Source organism: Melozone crissalis, unplaced genomic scaffold (assembly GCF_028551555.1).
Source record: "Melozone crissalis strain CALT ecotype California unplaced genomic scaffold, PUWL_Pcris_2 ptg000007l_1, whole genome shotgun sequence".
Classification (NCBI taxonomy): Eukaryota; Metazoa; Chordata; class Aves; order Passeriformes; family Passerellidae; genus Melozone; species Melozone crissalis.
The window spans coordinates 16,660,305-16,680,411 of record NW_026535785.1 but is presented as its reverse complement, the minus strand read 5'-3'; the positions used below and the strand labels follow the sequence as shown (position 1 = coordinate 16,680,411).

General features: G+C 48.8%; 2 protein-coding genes across 2 annotated transcripts; one reads left to right on the top strand and one right to left on the bottom strand.

Annotated features, from left to right (window-relative positions):
- Window positions 1-7,074: 7,074 nt before the first annotated feature.
- Window positions 7,075-11,442, top strand: LOC128932770 (peroxisomal coenzyme A diphosphatase NUDT7-like). The gene is given in 4 exon segments (XM_054269470.1): window positions 7,075-7,344; window positions 8,720-8,878; window positions 10,725-10,877; window positions 10,879-11,442. Coding segments are annotated over 4 exon segments (813 nt in total). The 3' UTR covers window positions 11,110-11,442.
- Window positions 11,443-13,351: 1,909 nt separating this feature from the next.
- Window positions 13,352-17,676, bottom strand: LOC128951050 (hydrocephalus-inducing protein homolog). Its single transcript, XM_054296206.1, has 5 exons — window positions 17,620-17,676; window positions 16,724-16,933; window positions 15,378-15,515; window positions 14,883-15,060; window positions 13,352-13,416 (listed from the first exon to the last, which is right to left on the bottom strand). The coding sequence occupies exons 1-5, from the start codon at window positions 17,674-17,676 to the stop codon at window positions 13,352-13,354; spliced, it is 648 nt and encodes a 215-aa protein (XP_054152181.1).
- Between the last annotated feature and the right edge of the window lie 2,431 nt (window positions 17,677-20,107).

The window sequence follows — 20,107 nt, the reverse complement described above, 5'->3', positions numbered from 1 at the left end:
TAAAAGTGAATGGTCCTTTCTAGTCCCGCTGTGAGGCTGACCTTGGAGGCCAGAAGATTCCCTTCCAGGCCTGACCTTCTGGGCTCTGCTCAGTGACTCCTCCCTCCTGTGTTTGCAGGTGGTCGAGCCAGTCCCAGAAACGGATCACACTGAGGTGGAGGGTAGCACCCAGGAGGCCGAGGTGCGCCTCAGTGCTGCTGTGGCCTACACCCAGCTGAAGACGAACACCATCATGGTTCAGTTCAAGAACACCTTGCCCTTCCACACAAGGACAGCCACGTGAGTGCTGGAGGCCAGGCACTGCTCCTCCTGGGAGCAGGAGCTGCCTTTGCCCAGGGCTGGCCCAGTGCCTGCTTGCCACAACTCTGCCCCAGCCCCAACCAGCACAGGCCCATTGTCGTGCACACAAGGCCAAGCAGGAGATGGTGGTCAGGAGAGCCTCAGTGCTGCCAGACCTTTCTGCTGAGAGCAGCCATGGGTTTGCTCTCACTGCATGTCACCTGTCCTCATCTGCTCAGGAATAAGTTTGCAGTCAAACCAAGACCTAAAGTCCAGAGTAAGCCCCTTAGCTTCCATGTCCTGGGCACCATGTTGGCCCTTTCCTCTCAAAGATCCAGACTTGGAAATACTGTTTAGGGCCACCCAGGACAGCAGTCTGAGCGGCAGGGTTGCCTGGGGAAGAAGGTGCTCCTCAGCAGAAAGTGATACCAGGAGTTCCTAAGACAATGTTACTGTACTAATTGCTTTATATTTATTGGACATTTTTTTTTTATTCCTCCTTCTTGCTTTTCAGTTTCAGAATTCACAACACAGGGAAGGTACCTCTGGAATACTACTGGGAGGAACCTACAGCTAGTAAACCAGTGAAGAAGGGATACTCGGTCGCTCTGATGCGTAAGGGCATTTCACCCCAAAACATGAATTGCTTTTTCATCCTTGTCCACACGTCCACTTTCATCAGCATCTTCCCAGCCGCAGCTGGAGAGTTTTCTCCTTGTCCCTCTCTGCCTTTCAGCCTTTTCTGTTCTTGCTCTGCCCCTTCTGCTCTGCAAAGGAGCTGAGCCAGGCTCTGGGGAGAGCCACGTGCTGGGTCAGGACTGGGAAGGGGGACATCAGGTCATCTCTTTGAGAAGTCTGAGACTGGGAAAAGCAGTGATGTAACAAGTGACCTGCCCTGGAGCCACTGTCTGTGTGCAGTTCCTCACTCCAGGGCAAATGCAAAGTCACTGTCTAAAAGCAACTCTCCTGCTTTGGCACAGGAATGTGTGCTGCAGGCAGAGACCCTGCTCCCAGACACTATTTCCTGCTAGAATAAAGGACTTGGCCAGAGATGCTCCAAGTGCATCCCAGCTCTCTTCCACCTACGTGCAGCAGGAGGCGGAGTTGCTGGGAACACAGGTCTTTGAAAGGTGTTCTCTTGCTCCCTTGCAGGTCGGCTCCTCTCTTCTAAAATTATAAAGCATCGCAGAAAGCTGCTGCGTCGTTACTGGCGGCGGCTGGCCCGTCCTCCTAAAGTGCGGCGGTGGCCTGACAAGAAGCAGCAGCATTCCAAGTGGTGGCAGCAGCAGCAGCAGCAGCCCGAGCAGCCAGCCCCTTCCAAGAAGAAGAAAAAGACAAAGCACGTCTCTCTGCAGCATAGCAGTTCCTCCATGGAAATCTTCCCAGATCTGACCGATGAAACACCGGCGGCACTGTTCTCCATCGACCCCTACCGCGGCACCCTCGCTCCTGGCCAGATGCAGACCTTCCACGTGCGCTTCGCCCCGAAGGCTGTGGGCAAGTTTAAGACCATCATGGTGTGCAGGTGGGAAACGTCTCCACCAACTAACGCTACCGATGGGTGTCACTGAATCACAGGGTGGGACAGAGTGGAAGGGACCACAGTAGGTCATCTGGTCCCACTTCCCTGCTCAGGTGGGGTCGTCGCTGAGCACAGGGTTGTGTCCAGAGGGCTCTGGAATAATTCCAGTGAGGGACACTCCACACTCTCTCTGGGCAAGCTGTCACCTACACAGGAAAGAAGTTCTTCCTCAAGTTCAGGTGGAATTTCCTGTTCAGGTGCTGCCATTGCCTCTTGTCCTATTGCTGGGCATCACCAAGCACAGCCTGGTTCATCCCCCCTAACACCCTCCCTTCAGTCCCTCTGACTGGGATGGGGAGGTGGGCATGGAGTCAGGCAGCCCCAGAGAGGCAGCAGAAACACCCACAGGAGCACAGAAAGATCTGTGGAAGGCCAGATCATCTGGCCTTGGAAGGGAGGCACTGGGAAAAGACACCGTATGAAACATCACGCTCCCGGAAGGTTGCAAAATCTGGAATGAGAGATCTGGGCACCAGCCAGTCCCTAGCTCTGGTTCCTTTGGGGACAAGCAAGGCCTGCTTCTCTACATGGAACCCTGTGTGCTGTAGGTGGTTCCCAGGCACTTAACAGGTCATGGTCCTGCCCTTGCACCTCTGTGCAGTGAGTGCAGTTATTTAATGTGCTGCTCACTGCTTGCACAGAGAGAGGATGCAACACTGTGTGCTTTGCAAGGAGGCAGAAAAGCAGTTGGCTGGAAATGTTCCTCTGGCTAACACCAGTCCCCTTCTTCCTAGGATTCCTAAGCTGAGGCCAAGTCAGAAGAAGGTGCGGCTGATTTTGAGAGGCAGGGCCCGGGACAAGAAGAAGATGAGGTTTGGTAAACCCAAACGCCCGGCGTTACGGCAGGCAGAGGAGAGCCCGAAGCCCAAGAAGAAGGTGCACTGGAAACTGCCCCCTGAGTGAGAGCGTTTGTGTCAGCTGGAGCCTCCACAGGAGCCAGCAGCACCGTGCCTTCTGCTGCTGGTGGTCTCCCACCCTTCACCAGAGACCTCCGCAGCTACCCTTCCAGTGAACGCCTCTAGCTTATCTTTTAGTTACCTAAGTTAATTCACTAACTGTTGTTTAATTGTTGATTAAAAAACTGGCAATAAATCGTTAGTTGTCAGCTTGTCTTGGTTGGAAAGACAGGTGTCTGCAGGACCTCTCTGGAATGGAAAATGTGACCCCCTTCCCTCCAAATTATTGTAACTGAAATTAAGGGGCTTTCAGGCAAAGATATGGGAAAAGGAGTAACAGTTCTTTACTAGCGTGTAAGGCAAACAAAAACAACACTGGTAGCAACAACAAACAGAACCAGATACCCAACCACGGCCTTCCCTTCGCTGCAGGCACTTCCCCTTTGCTGTAGTTCTGGTCACAGCTGGGCAGGGAAGGGAGGCAGCTAATGAATAAAGCAATTACTGAAGAAATTTTAATTAAGCTACACCAAGGAATACGCTGGCGAGCTCAAGCACTGTGTGATCAATTCGGAAGAACTTATTGCTGTGAGGGAGTCTATACAGGAATCAAACAGAGACTGAACAATGCTCAATTTGTTAAAAGGTAAATAAGAAAGTGATGAGAAAACACCCTGGTGAGGGAAGAGCCCTAGCCCTTAGATCCTTTCAAAATATGCAAATAAATTACACTGAGTTCCCCAGAATACAGAGGTGGAAATACCTTCTTGTAATAGTTGATCACCTCACCCACGGGGTAGAAGCCTTTCCCACCTCACCTGCAACTGCCTCCAAAGTGGCTAAGATGCTATTAGAACACACCATTCCCAGATATGGCATAGTGAAAGAATAGACTCAGATAAGGGAACACACTTGAGAAATTTTACATTCTATATGTGTTGAATTAGACATAAATTGGAGATTTCATACCCCGTGGCACCCTCAAGGCTCTGGATGTGTGCAGAGAATGAATGCTATCCTTAAGAACCATATTACCAAATTAATGGTTGAAAGCAGATTAGCATTATTAGAGATCAGAACTGCTCCAAGAAAGGGCAGAGGAGTTTCTCCCAGTGAAATGTTACTTGGGTTACCTTATCTGGGAAGGGAGGAGGGGTTGCCAATGGCTGAAACTAATGACTCAGCTCTCAGAAATTATTTGCAGGCAATTGCACTCTCTCTCATGGATCTTAGAAGAAAAGAGTTGTAACCCCAAACATCACCTCTAGACTTTCACATACACCAGGTAAAACCAGGAGATTGGGTTCTAATAAACTTGGAATGATGATGCCTTAACAGCAGCATGGGAAGGTCCCTTTCAGGTACTTTTAACAACTGAAACAATTACCAGGACTGCAGAAAAGCTCTCACGCCTCTCAAGTCAAAGGGCCAATGGAAGCTCCTCCCCAAACTTGTGCAGTGGTACAAGGAAGTGACCCTTAAAAGTTAATCTTCAAAAGATGATTTAATAGTGAACAGTCAAGGGCAAGACTGGACTGACCTCTGTATTTGCCACCTGAGAGCCTTTTGCTCCTCTGTGGGCTGCAACCCCTTGGGCGTTGAGCAGTGGGAATATAAGGCAAACCAGACTTTGACAAAAGAGGAATAGGAGATTATGTTCTAAGCCTCTGCAAATTGCTGGATGGAGGGTCATGGCTTCTATGCTTCACCTCTACATCCCTGCAGTGTGCTGTTCTAGTGCACAGAGCTCAGGAAACAGGTATGGATACCGAGGAAGGCAACCTTTGGTGCTACAGTCACCATCTGAGGTTTGCATCATCCCAGCAAGCACAGATGGAACTGCTGATGGCAGACACTGCACACAAGCGTATCTACATCCTGCTTTGCTTGAGTTGGAGGAGAACTATGGACAGCAACCAGAACTGACAAATCAGGAACTTTTAAATAGACTGAATTTAACACTGACCTCAGAAAAGACTAATCTTATTTATAACTGCTTCACAAAAGGAGCCAGTTAGTGCTGACCAGACAGGGTAATTAAATCAAGGGGTTCAGCAATAAAAGGATAATAAAAGGAAAGGGTGGATTGTGAGAGATGAGGTGAGATTTTGCTGAAGCCAGAAGGTTCTTAGGTTAAAGAATGAAAGGTGTTGGTTCTATGTGGTGTTGTTTGGATTTGTTCTGGTTGGTTTGTTGAGTGTTTGTGAGCTGGGAGGGGGGCGGAGTTGGAGACCTAAACAGAAGTAGGATGAGAGGGGAGGGGACCGTAAATTTGCAGATAACAGCAAGGTGGGAGCATGTGTCAACTTATTGGAGGGTAGGAGGGCTCTGCAGAGGGACCTGAACAGGCTGGATAGATGGGCCAAGTCCAACAACATGAAGTTTAACAAGTCCAACTGCCGAGTGCTGCACCTTGGCCACAACACCCCCTGCAGCGCTACAGGCTGGGGACAGAGTGGCTGGGCAGCGGCCAGGCACAAAGGGACCTTGGGCACTGGTCAGCAGCCAACTGAGCATGAGCCAGCTGTGTGTCCTGGTGGCCAAGAAGCCAGTGGCTCCTGGCCTGGATCAGGAATGGTGTGGCCAGCAGGAGCAGGGAGATCATCCTTCCCCTGTGCTCAGCACTGCTGAGGCCACACCTCGAGTGCTGTGTCCAGTCTGGGCCCTCAGTCTGGGAAGGATCTTGGGATGTTTGAGCATGTCCAGAGGGGGCAACGAGGATGGAGAGGGGCTGGGAACACAAACCCTGTGAGGAACCCCTGAGGGAGCTGGGGGTGCTCAGCCTGGAGAAAAGGAGACTCAGGAGACTTTACCACTGTCTACAACTCCCTGAAAGGTGGTTGTGGTCAGGTGGGGCCCGGTCTGCTCCCAGGCAACAAGTGACAGAAGGAGAGGGCACAGTCTTAAGCTGTGCCAGGGGAAGTTTAGATTAGATGTTAGAAAAAAAATTCTTCACTGAAAGAGTGACGGCACACTGGAATCGCCTGCCCAGGGAGGTGGTGGCGTTGCCAACCCTGGACATGTTTAAAAAAAGAATAGATGTGGCACTCAGTGCCATGGTTTAGTTGATGAGGAGGTGTTAGGTCATGGGTTGAAGTAGATGACCTTAAAGGTCTTTTCCAATCTAATTCATTCTGTGATTCTGTGAAAAGTTGGCAGTCGGGAGAGAATGGAAGTTCCTGAGTACCCATCCAATGGCAAAGGGGATAGGGACAGCCCCGACCAGGAAAGGCTACAAAAAGAAGCCATTTCCTCAGGGGGGGCAGTCTTGGTCTGTCAGGCAAGGGCAGCACACACCTGGCTCATTACTAATAGAGTATTCTTTTGCTTCCACCATTTGTCCCCACTGAATTGCATCTAAAGGTCCGTGCATTTCCAACACCATGGAGGTGGAATAAGGTGATCATTAAGGTCCCATCCACATTCTGTGGAAGGGACCTCCTGTGGTTCCTCCTCTCCCAACTATGGTTCTGTGACTGGTCACAAATGCAGCCCTTTCACGGTCCTTCTCCCACTGGGAGCTGCTCCAGTGCCGGAGTTCAGGCGGGACTGGATGGAATCCACGGAGCCTCCGCACATCTGGGGCAGCGCGGCCCCGCAGCTCCCGGCACAGGGACAGCCCGGAGGGGGAAAGGGAAAAAGGGAACTGTGGAAAACGCCAATAATTTGTTTTTAAAATTTTAAAAGTTTAATAGTAATACAATGGTTATAAAAATAGTAATACAATTAGAGTAATAATAATTTGGACACTTTGAATTAGGACAATATGAGACAATAGAGACAAAGAGTTATGGACTGGGTACCTTTTTCTGGGAAGCACAAGCTCGAAAAAGGACACCCGTTAACAAAGGATTAACCCTTAAAAGCAATAATAGCCTGTTGCATATTCATATATTTCATACATGATGCATAAATTCCATTCAAACACAGGATTCTGTCTGGTCAGTGCCACCTTCTTCCTCTGAATCCTAACAGCGCCTTTGAGGCAGGAAGAAGTTCGTTTCTTGTGATAATGGGGCAATAATTTCTTTTTCTGTGAAAGATTTAGGTGTCCTGTGGCTGCTGTATCGCTGAGAGTCCTTTCTTAAAAAAAAAAAAAAAAGTATCCTCCATAGCATAGTTTCTATTCTAACATTTTTTAGCACTTAAAACTATATTTAAGAGAAGTAACACAGCATTACTTTCTAACACAACACATGTAATATCCATTTTAACATTTGCGAACAGCCAATCATGAAAAGCACGCATTTGTCACAGGAGCGATCGAGCGCCGAGTGGTGGGGCCGCGTCGGGGCCGGGCCGGGGGCGGTGCCGGAGATGGCGGCGGAGCGGGAGGAGCCGGGCCCCGCTCCCGGTGCCTGTCCCGGTCCCGGCCCGGGGCATGAGCGGGGCACGGCCCGAGGGTGCCCGAGCTCCGCTCTGCCCGCTCCTGGGCACGGCGCCATGGAGAGGGCCCGGCACCGCCTGAGGCAGTTCGATATCGGGGACAGGTTCTCCGGCCTGCCGCTGCCCAGAGCCGCCGTGCTGCTGCCGCTGATGGTGCGAGCGGGGCGGCTGCACCTGCTGCTCACCGTCCGCTCGCTGCAGGTACCGGGGGCTCCGGGGACCGTCGGGGCGCGATCCCGGCAGCTGCGCCACCCAGTGCCCCCTGTTCCCGACCTTGTGCCCAAGGGCACGGCCGGGTGTTTTTACACTGATGTGATTCTGGTGTTTGCGTGCCAGGAACACGCCGGGATCCCGGAAACCCGTGACGGGAAATTAACATTTGCACAGCCGGCAATGGTTGCTTACTTAAATAAGGAAACTGACCGTGGAGCGCAGCTTTGTTAAATGAGGTTTTTCAGTCTGCGGTTAATATTACTCTTCTCTCCCTTTACTATACAAAAGACAACAACCCAAGGGTGACAGAACTCTTTCTCCAGCATTTTGTTTTCTTCTACAACTCTTGTTTTCCGTCCTTGTGTCACATCAACTGCCTGTGCTCAGGAATTACTTTTTTCTGTTGCTGGGTCTTACTTAAAAAACAATCACAGTTACATAGCTGTTAAATGTAAATGTGTTTGTTACTGATCCTTGATGCACAAGCCTACTACTGGAATGTATTTAAAGCTGTCTTAGAAATAACTCACTTTTTGATACAGTCAGGAGGGGACACAGTCTTTGAAGCAATAACTAAATAATTTAATTTGCAATGAGTCAGCTGAGTCGGGTGTGTGTCTCCCTCCCCAAAGGCAGAAACACACACACACACACACTGACAAAATGGCAATCTTTTATCCTCTTTTGCAGTTGGGGCTCGTCCCATTGAGTGCCTACTCAGGAACTCAGGCTCTGCCGACTGCCAACTTTTCTGTCCTTTCTCTTCTCACCCTTCTCCCTGTTCTGGTTATGTCTTCAACCCTGCCCCTCTTCCAGTTCTCAACAACACCCAACAGATTAAACAAAACACATTTTAACCATTTTCCAACCATTTCCATTCTTTTGCTCTGTAATCTTTTTGGGCTGAAGCAAAATGTTATTTCCTCTCTCATGGGTATGTTATTTAATTGTGTCTTTCAAAGGTTTTTGCTCTTAGAGTATTTTGATCTTGCTCTACAAGTTGTCTGTCTGGATTAATCTGTCAGTCATTTACATAAACAAGATGATGCAAAATGTGAACTTTGGCATACTAAAGCAGAAGTTCCGGTATGAATTACACAATGGTGTACAGGTACAGGGTATTTTTTGATAGTGAGGATTTATGGATTAGCAGGAGATAGCTACCTCAGCATTTTCTTAGCTGGCTACTCTTGCTAAGGCATGTTTCTTCTGGTCTGCGGAATCCTAAACCACCATTTCCAGCTTCTTTGACTGGAAAGATAAACACAAAGGGATGCTGCAATACCAACACGTATCAGTGTGGATCCAATGAGAAACATAAACCTTGTTCTATTTAACAGTACTTTACTCCTTTACATTCTAGCTGAGAAGATCACCAGGGGACGTGTGTTTTCCAGGAGGTAAAAGGGAAGACACTGATAGAGATGACATTGACACTGCTCTCCGAGAAGCTAAAGAAGAAGTGGGTCTTCAGCCAGAGAAGGTGGAAGTCATCTGTAGGCTGATGCCTGGAATTGATAAAGTAAGTCAGCCTATCAGTACAGAATAAGTTTGGGTGGTTTTCACTTGTGTGGTTGGCAGTGACCTTTTCAAGCCTGGAACTGTCAAGAGGCGCCACTTCTTCGTGTGCCCAGCCCGTGTGTCCAGCAGAGGCCAGGGAAAGGGTTCTTGCCCAGGGTTTGGTGTTTGTGAGAGCAGCTCTGGGGCACCCCACAGCCAGCGCTGCCCTGTGAGAGCTCAGCAGAGAGCCATGAGAGCAGTCACAGCGAGCGGGTGATGGATGAGCAGCCAGGCTGAGAGAGGGGGGCTTGCTCAGCTTGAAGGCTGCCAGGGGATTTGGCTGCTTTCTTCTCCTGGCGTGTCAGAGAGGGGACGATACCAGAACTCTTCTTGAGGCAATGGACACAGCAGCGGCATGGACATTGTGATGAGATGCAAGAAAGAAATTCTCTTCACCATGAGGTCAGCCCAGAAGCAGAGCAGATGTTGCTGACAGGCTGTACAGTCCCCATCCCTGGAGCTGTGCAGGGCTCACTCTCCCAGGCAGGGTGGCTGCTGTAGCCTCACAGCTGCCCTGTCTGGTGTCTGCTGACTCCAGGGCTGTGCAGACAGAGAGGGGATGTGCACCTGGATTGTGTGCATCATCTTCCTCTAGCAGGGAGACTCCCAGAGGTGTCTTTGGAGTGTAGGTCACCATTTGTAAATTAACAGGTTCTCAATTTCAATAGCAGTGTTCAGTATTACATAGGGTCAGTTTTCCCATAGAACAGAGGCATTTCTGTTTCTGAAGATTATTTTTGTTTACCAGGTAGCACTTTATCACTATGCCTCCTGTTCTTCTATCTGATAGCAATATCCTCTCCCCATTAAAAATGGAAACAACTACTTTTGAAATTTTATTGCAAAAAGCTTTATTTAACTTCTTAAATTATTCTACATTTTTGTACAGATAACCTTAAAGCCACATAGCTCCATAGCAGTGTGTAAAAAGGATCATATTTTCCCTGTTTTCCAGCCAATTACTTCAGTCAGTAGGAGAGATGGTGAGGGTTTTGGACCATGAGCATTGTACATGTCAGATGACACTCTGTCTGCTCAGTGTATACATTCCAGGTGCTTCTGACTTGGACGAAATCTTTCCAGACTTGAATCAAATACCACAATCACTGTTTTGCTCTTCCTCCTTTCTACAGGACAGTGGTCTTTGTTAGTGTGAACAAACCGAACTAGCAATGTATCCTAAAGAATTTTGGTGTTCTGTTGATGCAAACTATGATTTCAGTGATTTTGCCTTCCCATGGAAGCAGGGATTACATTTAGAATTAAAATGTCCATAAATGATGTGTTTCAAAAAGTGTTACATTTTATGGCTAAATACATTGCAATAATATTTCTGTACCTATAGAAAAATAGTTCCATATTCTGGAAAATTCCTATATCCTGGGAAAACAATACAGAAATATGATCTATGATAGGGAAAATTTGGATTAAAATCAGAATTAAAAACGTCAGTAAGGAAGAGCCATGGGAAAGCATGCATGCTTTTGTACTTCTGTAGCAAACTGGCAAGCCTTTTTAACTGCTCTGTGATTATACAGGATGAACAGAGTATTTGTAAAGTCATTTTTGACAATACAAAAATATGACTTCAAATTCTTCAAGTCAAATTACATAGATTGCCATTAGGGGGACTAAATTGCATTGCAGTTGAAAACAGTTCATAGGCTTCTTGTACTCATTTTGTAACAATGAAATGTTTTTTTTAAGTAATGAACATTTTTACTCGGTACAAACATAAGTGTATGAGGGTTTTGTTGATTTTTTTAAATTTACTTATTTATTGTTTGTTTTTTTCTGTCTCTTTTTAGATGAATAACTTGGTGACACCAGTCGTAGGATTTATAGAGGAAACATTCCAGGTCACTCCTAACCCAGATGAAGTGAGCGAGGTTTTTGTTGTGCCTTTGGAGTACTTTGTCAAGCCCTTAGATTACAAGACCTTCTCTTATAAAACCTCCTCAAGGGTACTCAACTCGAGTACACTGCTTTACATACCATGACCAGGAACACAGAAAGTCATTCAAGATATGGGGACTGACTGCACACTTTGCTGTATTTCTTGCTCTTGTAATTTTTGGAGAGAGACCTACCTTTGAAGTGGATTATGATCTTGACAACTTATTTTCATCCTCTGAGAATTACTTCACTAATTTGTATGCATCTATACATGAAAGGAAGAAGAGTAATCTGTGACAACATGGTCTGGTCATGAATTTATTTTGAAAGAGGAAAAAGGAGGTTGGTTCATTTCCTTTGTACCTACTTTTTGAAAGCTACACTTGAATTTCATCGGAATTGGGAACTTTAAGATGACGATCTCTAATTAGATTAATACAATTTTTAATCTAAGAGCTGTGAGAAGCACACAATATTTTTTTATGAAACAGACTTGAAAAGGTCTGTTTCAGTTCTTTCTCAGTTTCAGTGCCTTTGTTCTGTGTGATCAGAGATACTTTCTGTGCTTTGTTTTGTCTGTAATGAGATAATACTATTTGATGGAAATTGTGTCTGAGTTAGCCTAGGAAAGCTTTCAGGGATCTGTCTGCCTCTTACATGTGCCATGCATGGACAACATGATCCATACAGTCTTGTGGGGTGTCTTTGAGCACTTACAGAATGCACAATAAAAGTACAAAAGGTTTCAGGTGCTTTCACAATCTTTTTTTGTTTTGTTTGGGTTTGTGGAGGGAAGAGGGCAGGTCAATATGTGCAGTGAATTTTGGTTAATTTAACATTTCTCACAAGGCAATTCCATAGGCTATGGAAAACTCAGGATACAGACAACAGGACTGAAGTTTGTCCCTCACCATCTTGTTATCAAATCTCACTCAGCTGCTGGCAGGAGCCTTCTGCAGGACAGAAAAGTGGAGGTGAGGATTCATGAGGACAACCCACCAAATAAACAACAACAGAGAGGGGTTCAGAACGTACAAAACAGCCCCTGAAGAATCGTCAGAGACCAACACTGCACAGCAAGAGCCTCTGAACAGTTAATGACTGAATGCTCCACGCCAAACACACTGAAACCTGAAGACAAGATAAAGCAGTATAAATTTGAGTCAAGAAGTTGTTAGGAAAATTAATCCACAAACATCAGAGGTTTATGTCCAAAAAGGAGCCAGAGGAGTCCTTTTACTTTATTTGAATAAAGGGAGAGGCCATGGGGCATTCCCCAGGGTCTCTCCAATTTTTGGAGGACACAGCCTCCTTTTTATCCCAATTTCCAGCCACATTTCCCTTCTCTCTTTCCCCCTTGGCTGAGGTACTTGAGAGCTTCAGACTCCCCAGTATGCCTGATACCAAAGATTTTCCTCTAAGGTATAACCCTCCCTTTTAATTTTTAATTCTTATGGAATTTAGGGGGGGGGGGGGTTTCTTCCCCATTGTTTTCTTTCATCTTTCAATGTCCAATTTAATTTAGCAGCAAACCTAAAGTTTATTTGTAAAAGCAAATATCTTTTTCCATTCATCAATCAGTGGAATCCTTCCCATTGTTTATCTCCTAGTGCTGGTTTTATCTACCAGCAGACCCACAGCTTGTTTGTAAAGACAAATCTGCCATTCCTCTCAAAATCAGTTACCATGATAGCACAATCTGGCCAGTGTGTGATCACAGCTAGAATCCCCATTGCTTGGCACAGCTGGCACCTGTGCAGTTAGTTGGGAGCCAGAGAGCTGCAAAAAGGGGTGCTGCTGGGGATGCTCCTCTTGTTAAACTCAGCAGCAAAGTGGCACAAGTTAGAGCAGTGATTTTCACTTTAGAACACCTTTGCCTTTGGGAGTGCACCTCACAGAGGCTGCTCTTCTGGAGTTTGAAATCCCATTTTGGATGGGGAAGCATCCAGAAGGCAGAGGAAGAGCATCAGGGGAGCCCTGCAGGGTTCCCTTGCATCTGGCAAGGAGCAAGGGCTGAAAGGCTCCTGCCACCCTCCCCTGTGCCACCTGAGCTCCTTGCATGCCCCAGCAGCTTCCTGGTGCCTCTGGCTGCAGATCCAGCTAAGATCCAGTCCTGTCCAGAGATAAAATCCTGAAGCAGCTCCACAGGTGCTTTGTTGCTTTGTCCCTGTGAGTTCTGCAGTTCCAGTCTGTAAACCTGCAGGTTTCTAGCCTAAGCTGCTCATGTTATATTAGACCTGCTTATATTTTATACTGCACTGACAATATGTAGATACTGTATTGGCAATAAGTTCAGTCATAATGACCCACACGATCAGTGCCACACATCTCACACCTGACCAAGAGTGCTCTCTCTGAGCCTGCCACAATCCCCAGGGTTATCTGGGCCAAAGTACCCCAAGGTAACGTGGCTGCTCTCAGACTGTCATCCATGACCATCCTAAGGGTGTCACTGCCTTCATGACAGGGGTTTAGAGCATTAGCTCTCCAATTCCAGTGGCAAGGGACAGGTGGGACTTCAAGTAGTGGTTAAGGGTGGCTATAAAAGCTCCAGGTGCTTCCCAGAGGTGGAAAGGATCCAGTTCTCTGTCCTGAAGAGCTTTACTGGGAGAAGAGGAAGACAGTGCAGGATCTCATGGAGTTTGCACCATGCCTGGGCAGGGCTCAGCTTTCACAGATTTCTTCCCTAAGAGATTCCTTTCCCTCCTTTATTGGTAAACAAGATGTGCCAATGCCAATCCTCGAGGTTCTTATGGCTCTGTAGGTTCTTCAAAGAGCTTCCCAGTTTCCCTTGGTCTTCTCAAGGTTTGTCTTCTGAAGAATATTTGGATGATTCAGTTTCTTTATCCTCAGCTGAAATCTCAAGGTTGGCAGTATCACTGAAGAAGAAACCACATCATTCCCATCATACAGGTATAGAAATTGCCTTTTTTTTAAATAGTATTTTTTTCTGCTTAACCTCTGTATTCCAGAACAGGAGAGAAATACTTTATGGAATCATACACCAATAAAAAAAGTAAATGAGGGCTATCATGAATAAGGCCATTTGGAGATCACAAAGTTCACCAGTTCAGTTGCCCTTCTTGCCATTTACACAGCAAATGAAGAAGAGTTTGCTGGTGCTTGGCCCTTCACTGACTCTGAATATTCTGCTCACTTTCTAGGTAGAAACCCTTGAATACACATATTTCTCTCAGTCACAAAAGAGAACACACCACAAGCTCTCCAAATTCAGCAAGTGGCCCAGAAATGTTGCAATCTGATTGTGGCAGTACCTATCTGAGAGCTCCAAGTGTGGAGGATGGGCTGGCCACAAGCAAAGGCAGCTCTGGGAGGGAGCACAGCTGCTACTCCTCCAACTTCCCAAGTGGGAATAACCCTCCCACCTGTTCCACCAGACCCAGTGTGCTGCTGGGGGAGCCCTCAGCTGAAGGGGCCTGGGGAGATGTTGGACACTAGCCTGTTGTTCAGGTGTGACAATCAGTGACCCATCAGTGACTCCATCATCACAGATGGTCACAGATGATTCATCCTTTTCCTTTTCTTCTTCCTCTGGGTTTTTTTCTTCCTCTTGCAGTATCTCCTCCTCTTCTGAAGGAAAGAATTATCCATAAATAGAAGGCAAGGCACATTGCCAATCCCATTGAAGCTGAGAAGTCCCACTTCCCCAACACTGGCCTGTCCCAGAAACAATGGATGCTGCTGCTCCTCTCTGAATCCTCATGTTCATTCTCACTCACAGGGCATCATCTCATCCCCTGCAATGCCACGCACATCCAACCCTGCCAAAAGCCCTTCCAGCCTCTCTCACAGCTTTCCCAAGCTTTTCTGCCTGGCCATCATCTTTCCAGGCCTACAGCAATGTGCTGGCAAGATCCTGGGAAAAGGATCCTGGGAAAAAGCCTAAATGGACTCAACTGCTCAAAACTCAGGAGGCAACCAGAGAGGCCAAAGTGTTGGTCTGGCAGCTCTGCAACTTCCAGGCTTGTGGAGATGGGTATGAGCTGCCTGATGTGTGATGGCAGGGGGAAACCAGGGGATCTTCCTGGGAGCCAGCAGACAGTGCTCACCTTTCAGCTTCCTGGGCCGGTACTTGGTAACCCCAGGGAAGGTCCCCTTTCCCTTCAGGGTGATTTCTGCCGGTTCCAGATGAGCCACTTGGACCTGGAAAGTCTTGTGGAAGGCTCCCAGCTTTCCTGGCAAATAATAGACCTTCAACACTTGCTTCTGGCCAGGTGCAAGGGAACCCTGCAGGGACAGGAGAGGAGGAAGGGACTGCATCAGAGCTTTGCTGTGGGATGGCTCAGGGGACAGACAGGCTGAGGGGACAGGTTCTCATCCAGAAGTAACCATCAGACCACATCACTTTCTACCTTCCTTGTGCCCAAAAGCTGGCATCTCCACCCCTGGGGTGCAGTGTGTGCTCCTGAGCCTTCGCAGGGCTGCAGCCCCAGCATGGCTGGGGGGTTTCCCCCATTTTTTTCCCTCTTTTCCCCCCTTTTTTCCTTTAATTCTCTCCTGGGCTGCCTGACAGAGGGCCAGAGGCAATGACTTGTGCTACTCACTGTGGTGGGCACGACCACGGGCACTCCAGGCAGAGGCTTTGCTGCAGTGCCAGTGCTGCAGTTTGGCACCACGAAGGTGAATTCCATGACGCCGGTGTTCCGCAGGGTCACCTGTGCTTTGAGGACTTTGTTAAACCTCTGCAGAGAGGACAGAGCAGGGAGAAGTTACAGACACAGGCCTGATGCTGGCAACCTCCTGCCTCTTTCATGGCACTGGAAGCACACAGCCACAGTGCAACCCCACAACTACAGAGAGGTGTTAAAGCCTCGGAAAGGCCAGCAATAAATGAACCAGGGGACCAGGTCCTCTGCACTCTGAGGGGCCACCAACAGCCAGGAGAAACAGAGGAGGTGGCACTGAGATGTGTGAGATGAAGCCAAAAGCTTATGGAGCTAAAGAATGGAAGTTGTTGGTTCTGCATGTTGCTGTTTGCAGTTTGGATTTGTTCAGGTTGGTTTGTTGGGTGTTGCTGTGAGCTGGCAGAGGGACAGGGTTGAAGACATGACCAAAAGGAAGGAGGATGAGAGGGGAGGGGACAGAAAAGTTGGTGGTCAGAGAGAATGAAAGTTCCTGAGTGCCCCTCCAAGGGGAAAGGGGCCAGGGACTGTCCCAGCTAGGTACAGAGGGGATACAAAGATTGCCTTTTTGTTGGAGGGTGTGTTTGCTCCTCTCCGGGGACAGGGAGACACACACCCAGCTCGGCTGAATTGTTACTAATGAACAGTTTTGTTTTGCTTTGACAACTTTGTCCCCATTGAATTGTATCTAAAAGTCAGTGCATTTCTGAGAGGCATTCCAGAAGAAAAGGCAGCTGCATGCAAATATTGGCAAGAAACAGACAGGTGACAAGAGAGACACACAGGACAACACAGGCAGTGCCAGCAACTGGAAGTATCTGTGGACTTTAAAGTGAAAAGAAGTAAAGTGGGGATTATTGTGGGACATTGTTTTCAGGTACTGAAGTGACTGAAAGCCCAAGTTCCTCCCTGGACGATTTTGTGGATCAAGCCAGAGCATTTGACAAGAGCATCTCCTTGGAGCTCAAGCTTTAGGAGCAGATCAGTGGGGGGGTATCCCAGGGACAGGTCCCTCTGGACATCTTCCCTGGGAGCCTTGTGCTCCCCAGGAGGCAGGGTCAGGTGCCTTGGAGAGGACAGTGTCCTGTCCCTCAGCCAGGGCAAGGGAGGGAGGGGTGGGGATGGCCATTTCAAACCAGCTGGGATGCTGGACTGTCTCTCACAGGTTGTGTTCCCAGCCCCAGAGCCAGCAGAGGAGCCGAGAGGGGGACAGAGCCTGGGATGGAGGTGGCCACGACGCCAGCCAAGGCAGGAGCAGCCTGTGGTACCTGCAGCCCCCAGTCAATCTCCTGCAGGTCCAGCTGGTAGCTGGGGCACGAGGCCTCCCCGGTCAGCACCACCTCGTAGCTGGGGCCTCCCTGCACGTGGCACAGCGCCCGGACACGCGCCACCACGTTGGCGTGCCCAAAGAAGGTGAAGGTGACCTGCTCGCTCTCTCCTGGCTGCAGCTCACCCCACAGCGGCCGCACATCAAAAACCTGCAGGGAGGGCAGATGGAGATGGTGAGAGTGGAAATGGATGCAGAAGAGCAGCTGTGTCCTGAAATAAAGCAGAGTCACAGCCGGAGGGGCCTATTCCCCAAACACAGCCAGAATCACCCTAATCTCATCCTGTGTCCATGCCACTGACCAGTGGAGAGACCATGGGGAAAATCTTCTCCCATAATCATTTATCCATGAGTATAGACTACATTAAAGTCAACCAGAATGTCTCCTGGCAGCAAGAAATTCTCTCTGCTGCAGAACTTGTCTTTGGAAACACTTCTCACTGTCTTCAGAAAACCAGGAGACTTGGAGGTGGGAGCCCTTGGAGCTGGGGGAAGGCTCATCTGACTTCTGAGGCCTTTCTCCCTCTCTCTGACTTTATGTGCTGTTCTCTCAGGCTGCTACAGCCAAAGTTCCTACAAAAATGTCCTGAAAACCACCTGATGAGGTAAATGGGAGCAATGCCCTCCACAGGGGCTGCACAGGGAGCATCCTGGGGCAGCCCTACAAAACATCCCACATGGCCTCTCCAGCAACCACTGGCTTCAGCAGAGCTTTGTGATGGACTGGGAGGGATGTGAGGCCCCTCTGTGAGCACTGCTGAGGGCCACCAGTGGCACTGGGGCTACAGAACCACCTCCCACACTGGAAACATGGATGTGAGACAAATTCCCACTTACCTCCTGCATTCCCAGCTTGGGGTGCTCCATCTCTGAGAACCAGCTCAGTCCCCTCATCCTCACTGGCCTCTGAGACGCCCCAGGAGTGGATGACAGCCCCTGGAAAAAGCACCACAGGCTGCAGTGAGCTGGCTGCTGTGAGCAAGATCACTCTGCTGCAGGCTCCAGCACCTCCCACACCAGGAGCAGCTGGAAAGGGGCCTGGGCACAAACCAAGGGTGACAATGTCCAGGCCATCAGTCGAGTGTGGGTCCAAGGCCAGCCACAGATGAGACCTGGGCTCCATCTGCACTTGGTACATCAAACTTGCCTGAGGGAACTGGGTGCCCCCAGCACTCAGGCAGGGAGGGCTGGAACTACATAGTCTCTGAAAGTCCCTTCCAAGCCAAACCATTCCAGGATTCCAGGATGGCCACTTGAATTTCCCTGGTTTGCTTGTGCATACATGGCAACAACCAGGAAATAGAGATAATTTTTGCTTCTATTTGAAAACATTCAGCCACACTGTTCATATAGGGCTTTGTTTCTCCTGATTCAGAAAAACTGTGCAGTGTAGAAACAACTGGTATTTGTGTGTGAGCAGGTACAACCCTTCTCCAAAAACTTAATGCCAACACTGGGCTTTTGAGAAACTCTTCTGCTTCCTTACATCTTTTTTTTTAATTGCCCCATGAGCAGCCTCTGTTCCCCCTGATGCACAACAAGGGGCCACTTCCCACTCCAAAGTACTAATGTTCACCAGACAGATCAAAGGCCTTTTTCCTTGTTTGGAGGAAGAGACAGTGACTTTGCAAAGTCTTGCTTTACAAAAGCCAGCTCTGGAGCTGTCACTGCAATACCAGCTTTTGGGTGAAGGCACAGATGTGAGTGCCCTAGCTGGGTTTGGAAGGGGCTACGTGGAGATCAGGACTCTTCATGGACTGACATACATGGGAAGCTGGAAGCCCTCTCATCATGATGCAGATAAAGACCTCATTTTACATTGTAAAGAAATTAAGCCAAAAAATCCCAAAGTCATCATAGGTCTGTAGGATCTGAGTGAGCTTCTCGGAGCAAAACTTTCCTATTTCCACCTCCCCAGACCCCCATGTCCAACTGCTACTTTCAGGGCACAGGACAGAAGGGCAGCAAAAAGGGAGGTTGGCATGAGTATGACTTTTTGGTGGCAAGTTGAGAGGAGGCAAAGCAAGTGGTAGGTGCACAAGAAAATCCACCTCTGATTTCAGGGAATGTTCTGCATCTTCTGGCTCCTGGTCAGAGTCCTCCTGAGCAGAATCCTCCTGGTAGGAGTCCTCTTGAGCAGGATCCTCCTGAGCAGGATCCTCCAGGGCAGCATCCTCCTGGGCAGGACCTTCCTGAGCAGGATCCTCCAGGGCGGAATCCTCCAGGGCAGAATCCTCCAGGACAGAATCCTCCAGGGCAGGACCCTCCAGGGCAGAATCCTCCAGGGCAGGATCCTCCAGGGCAGAATCCTCCAGGGCAGAATCCTCCTGGACAAAATCCTGCCTTGTTTCTGGGGTTTCAGTCGGCTCCTCCACGCTTACAGTCCTGGAGTATCTCCGTAGAAACACTCTCCTCTTCTTTGAAAACCGTGGCTTGAATTTAGGTGGTGAAGGGATGAACCTGGAAAATAACATAACTGTGATGGTGGGCCTGTAGTGGGGGAGAGAGGTGCCTGCAAGAGCAGCTCCTCACTGCGCTGCAGCCCCTGGCTGGGTGCTGGTGTGCTGAGCTCAGTGACAGCCACTCAGAGCCAGGCTGGAGCAGCTCCATGCTGGGAGCAGCACGGGGGTGATGATGCTCATACCTGATGGTGTTCACCTGGCTGTCTGTCAGGAATGACCAGTGGTAGTTGACAGGGAGTGGGCTGCAGTTGGTCATCTCCATATTCAACTCTTGTTCAGTGTCATTTATGATGCAGCCAAAGTCCACGGCCTTGGTGGGGAGGTGGAGATTTGGGAAGTAGACTTCCCCCCGAAGAGGGATCTTCTCCACATGAGGATGCTCCATGAAGCTCACCCTGAGAACCTTCTTTATCACCCAGCTGATCAGATTGTTCTTATAAGCTGGGTTAAAGCGGATGCAGAGATGAAGTTCCTTCCCTACACCCACTGTCAAAGGCTGCAAGGAGATGAGCAGTAATTAATCACCTGTGGGATGATGTCCCAAGGCCTGACAGCAGCAAACAGTAAATGCTCCAAGTGACTCCAGCATGGGCTCCTCAGTTCATGGTTCATCTCTCTACAGCAGGGGTCTGACTGCAGGCACCACAGTCCAGTCCAGGATCCCTCAGGCTCCCGTTGCTGTGCTCAGCCCCAGTCCAAGGGGGTGGCTGCTGGAGAGCTGGCATGCTTTCCAGGAGACACCTTTACTGCATGCCTTGCCTCAATCTGCTTTCCCGCTCCCCTCTCCTCATGTTTTAGAGCCAGCATGCATGTTACCAATTCAGATAAGATTTTGATTCCTTCAGCAGCTCTGCTGATTCAGT